The 4,633-nt window shown below is 29.5% G+C and overlaps 1 protein-coding gene across 1 annotated transcript; it reads right to left on the bottom strand.

Moving 5' to 3' along the window:
- Positions 1–939: 939 nt before the first annotated feature.
- LOC125225881 lies at positions 940–3,684 on the bottom strand. Its single transcript, XM_048129761.1, has 2 exons — positions 1,722–3,684; positions 940–1,333 (listed from the first exon to the last, which is right to left on the bottom strand). Exons 1-2 carry the CDS (start codon positions 3,541–3,543, stop codon positions 1,281–1,283), a joined length of 1,875 nt encoding a protein of 624 aa, XP_047985718.1. The 5' UTR covers positions 3,544–3,684; the 3' UTR covers positions 940–1,280.
- Between the last annotated feature and the right edge of the window lie 949 nt (positions 3,685–4,633).

The following is a 4,633-nucleotide window of genomic DNA, read 5'->3' as shown; positions in this document are numbered from 1 at the left end:
CTTGTAGTCATGTTAATAGCTGGTTTAACAAAAGAACTTTGCATAACGAGGTTTTCTAATGGTTCAGTAATAGGTTTAAAAACTTTTTTTAAATTAATATTATTTTCATGTTCTTCATTATTTATCTTCTTTATTTTGTTTTTTATGTTATCTACTGCTTTGATAAGTTGATCTTTTAAATGTGTATCCATTTCAGCAGTCTTGACACCAACCTTTTAATACGAGCACTCAGTTTCAAGTGAGCCTTCGTCAACATTTAAAACATTAAATAATGGGAAATTTAAAAGTAAATAAATGTATCAAACCCCTGTCTATATCGTCCTTTATCTAGTGTACAATCTTTATTAATTAATAAAAAGCTAAAACAATCATCCCATATAATTGAACAAAGTTCTTTAAATTTTATCCAATCCATATCGGTGTTTACATGTTCATTGTATATATGTTTTAAGTTAGTATCATCTTGTTTAAAAACAATTAAGAGATTCACATTGTCTCTTAACAGTTGCTTCGGAATTTTGGAGTAAGTTTGCGATAAATAAAAACAATCAATTTGTCGATGTCTTCCCATAGCAAAGTAATTCCTAATGTTCACTTGATTTTCACATACAACATCATCGAAAATCATGATTGAATTGGTCATAGCATCATTTGGATGGATAACGTCTTTATTGTCATTAAATATTAAAAAGTTAGCATCTGGAATTTTCTCCATAATTAGTTGGAGGTAGCGATATTTTGGCTGAAAAGCGGTCTTTGAATACAAATAGATATTTTTAAACTTTAGACCATTTTCATGTAATAATAAATTTAATATTACATTAGTTTTACCACAGTTTGAAGGTCCACATATTATACAGCGGATTGTATTAGGTAATAATGTACTATGTCTTGTATTTTTATGCACATCATTTTCAACGATTATATTATTTACTTCCAGAGTTTGGGTATGCTTAATGAATTTCATTGTTATTATGAAAAAAATATGATATCTCAACGCTTTTTATAGGATATGTCTTAACATAAATAAAACAATTGATTAACAGAGTAAATAAATTTATTAAATTTCTGGAGATTATTACAGATAGGTACAAAAAAAAACAAACAAAAACAAATTTTAGTATCACATTATTATATAATTTAAAATATAGTCTTACAGTGCCCCCATGGTAATGTTTGTATATTGTCAGGCAATATCTGCCTTTTATCATCGTTGCAGTTTAAAACTACTTTATCAACTTGCTGTGAATATAAAACATGTTTGATTGATCGAATCATATTCATATTATGGGTATACACTTTTTTTGTTTGCAAAACTTTGTCAAAATGTTTAATTCTTAATTTATTCGTTATAGGTTTTGTGACACCATTTGCTTTCGTTATTGTCTTCTTTACATTTTTTAAACAGTACAGTTTTGCTCTTAATCCAATAAATTCAGTAATTACCGTACCACCAAATTCATCTTTAAATAAACCAGGTACTTTAGCATTTAGTTTAGGTATACCATAAGGGTTATTGTCGTCATAATTACTAGTATCATATTTTGATATGTTTTTATTTAGATCATTGTAAAAGTCATCAGTAATAATGTTATAAAGAAGGCTATCAGTATCAGTATAACAGAGTTTCACGTTTTCTTTGTACGTTTTTTTAATGAAATTATAATGAAATTGATATAAATGTGTTTTTGCCAATTCTAAAACTGTAAATCCAATATAAATCGGGCGGTCTAAACAAATTTTTTCAGGACTTAATTGAACAGCCACAAAGTTTTCATTAAATATGGATACATTCTTTACATTAGGTTTTAATAATATTTTTTCTGCACCTAAGTGTTTGTTTGTTTTATTGTCATTGTCTTTCCATTTTATTGCTAATTGAACATGTAAATGTTTTCGCTTATTTTCAATTGTTTTTCCAAATATAGCATTATTTAATAGTTTAAAAAAGTCTTTTTCAAATGAAGTAGAAGCTTCTTGTCGTAATCGAGTATTTAGATCAATATATTTTTGTAGGAAGTTAGACTGTCTAAAACGTAGAATGCGATGTATTTTCTGTAACACTAACCCGTTCTTTAAACATTCCTTCAAATGTACGAAATGAATGATATAGTTGTATTTGTCATATAAATTTGCAATTAACTTTTCTGACTTCCCACCTGGGGGAACAAACCTTTCAGGTGCAAAAGGCAAATCGGCATGCAGATCGTGTAAATGATCAGGATAACTCATGTCAACTTCTAAAATGTATCCATGTTCACCGTTTTCTGGTATAGTCAGTATGTCAAAATTTCTAACCCGATCTAAAGTTAAAAACTCAAAGTCTGATACAGGTAATTTTTGTCTCATAGCATAACCATAGAGATTGTTACAATCCAGATACATCAAATATGAGGTGGGTCTAGAAGTATCAAAATCAGGGGTGTATTTATTGTTTGCTTTTGAATTCCGAAGAGAACACTGGGCTAATCCACCACGTATCCCTCTTTCTATCATCTGATATACTTCTAAGTCGTGTATTAACTGTAATTTTACGTCTGTAAACAAAAGCATAGCATCCCAACTTAAATTAGGTGCAGATACATAATAGGCTGGGTCTAGATTATAATGCTTCAAACTTGTATTTCTAAAATGTTCAAACACATCGCTTAACAACAAGACGTCACATTTTAAGTATAAATCAGTATATTCCCCTAAAGTCATTATATTAAAAGCTGACCACACAGTTTCGGCATGATTATAATCAATATCTGAGATGTGTTTAGATTTTAGAGTATTATAAAACATTTCTTTTGTCGGTAGTTTATTGTCTTCATATTTCAACCAGGAATCAATGTAATCATAGGGGTAAACACCTTTACGTGTTAATAACTGAAAGTGGTGGGTATCAGTAAATTCTTTAGACAAGTTAACAAAATCCTCTTTATTCAAACTTTTGGTTAACTCAAATAAACTGGAACTAAGAAATTGAAAAGAATCGATAAACTTTATTTCAATTGGTTTGGCGCTCGATTTGTTAGTAGAATATATAGTTTTTGTTATGCTTGAATATTTTTCCTTGGACTGTGGCATTATTTTGATAGACCCGGGGTACTTTGCAAGTTCTTCTATAAATAAATGACTATCATACCCCGTCAAATTATGTAAGACAACTGGTATAAAGGAACAGATTCTGTATTTCAAATTGCAAAGTGAATGAGCTGCACCTCTGTACTCTGATGTAATGTGATCGTGATCACGGACTTTGTCACCAAATAAAAACTGCTTACAAATATGACAGTGTGTAGCATTCTCATAATTACACTGTTCTTTATATGTTAATGGATTCATAGGATTATTTTTAATTAGTATGTTGTGAATTTCATGAATATCGTTTATTAACCATTCAACAAAAACTTTTACACAATCTTCACCTCTGTAAGAAACATATTTATTCAAACTTGCATCGTGCGAGCAGCATATGTAATAACCGAAACATGTCGGGACATGCTTTTTTAGGTTTTGCGTATTTTTACTACTGTCTGAATTACAATTAATTAACATACTTTCAAAATCAGCGTATATAATAAAATTGATTTTTTGTTTACGTTCGAAGTTCTTAAATTGAATGACAGTATTTTCATTAGGTAAAACTGTTACAATTTCGGAACAATGGTGTGTTTTAAATTTATTATCGCTTTTAAAAATTGCAAACATGAGTCACAGAAATGCATGTGGCCTCTATGTAAAGTTACTTGTCTTCTAACTAATCGTACCAGGTCTTTAATTAAACAGTAATGTCCTTTACCAACGACTTCAATATATAATAGATTAAAATGATTATTTTTCTTTGATTTGGATCTATATAGAGGACCTGTTACTGCATACTTATTATCCAATCCATATATACAAATGCTTATATCAGGGTTATTTTTTTCAAATAACTGTATATCGCTGACTGATAATGGGAATGACATTCCATCGATATTTAAAACATCTGAATAGTGCGGGTATGATTTAGTTCGACACACATTATTCTTTGCAGGATATAGACCAGCCAGTATACTCCATAAAAAGCAACAATTATCGTTGTTTTGAATATTAATGCAGCTTTTAGTATTTTTGACACTTGGGGGTAAAGGTATGTAAGTACCTCCTCGCATCGGACAATACTTGTTTACGTTAACTTCTAAATGACTTATTGCGACAAAAGACCAGCCTGATTCACGGTGCTCAAATTCTATAACTTTATTTTTTAAATGTTCAATCGTATTTTCAAACAGTTCATTGATATTTGTGTTTTCATAAATAACATCATATTTTGTATTGAATGACTTTAACTGTTGTTTGCCTGAATGAGGTAATGTAAAGTAAACGAAAAGCTCATAGTTTATTTTGATACTTTTATGTTCCCGTAATGACATTTCTACAACTTTCATAATGTTACTTTTGATATCACACAAAAACGTCTCAGGAGTTACGTATTCATTTTGTGTTGCATTCAGACGATAGGTGACTATTCTGTTTTTAAAGGCTGTTGCTATAATTTCAATATTATTCAAATCAGTTTTCAATATGCAATTCGATTTATGTAAATTAGTTCTCAAATGGGCATTGTATTCATTCTTAGGCAATTTAATTTGACATTTGTCAC

The sequence above is a fragment of the Leguminivora glycinivorella genome, chromosome 4 (genome assembly GCF_023078275.1).
Source record: "Leguminivora glycinivorella isolate SPB_JAAS2020 chromosome 4, LegGlyc_1.1, whole genome shotgun sequence".
In the NCBI taxonomy this organism is placed as follows: Eukaryota; Metazoa; Arthropoda; class Insecta; order Lepidoptera; family Tortricidae; genus Leguminivora; species Leguminivora glycinivorella.
The sequence above is the reverse complement of the archived record's forward strand: the minus strand, read 5'-3'. Positions and strand labels throughout refer to the sequence as shown.

Excerpts from the sequence above, each read along its gene's own strand:
- LOC125225881 (XM_048129761.1), bottom strand. The coding sequence starts at position 3,543 with ATGTTAATTAATTGTAATTCAGACAGTAGTAAAAATACGCAAAACCTA. Across the intron at positions 1,334-1,721 it reads AATTTGTTTAGACCGCCCGA|TAAACATTTTGACAAAGTTT; the intron begins TTTATATTGGAT and ends TAAATTAAGAAT.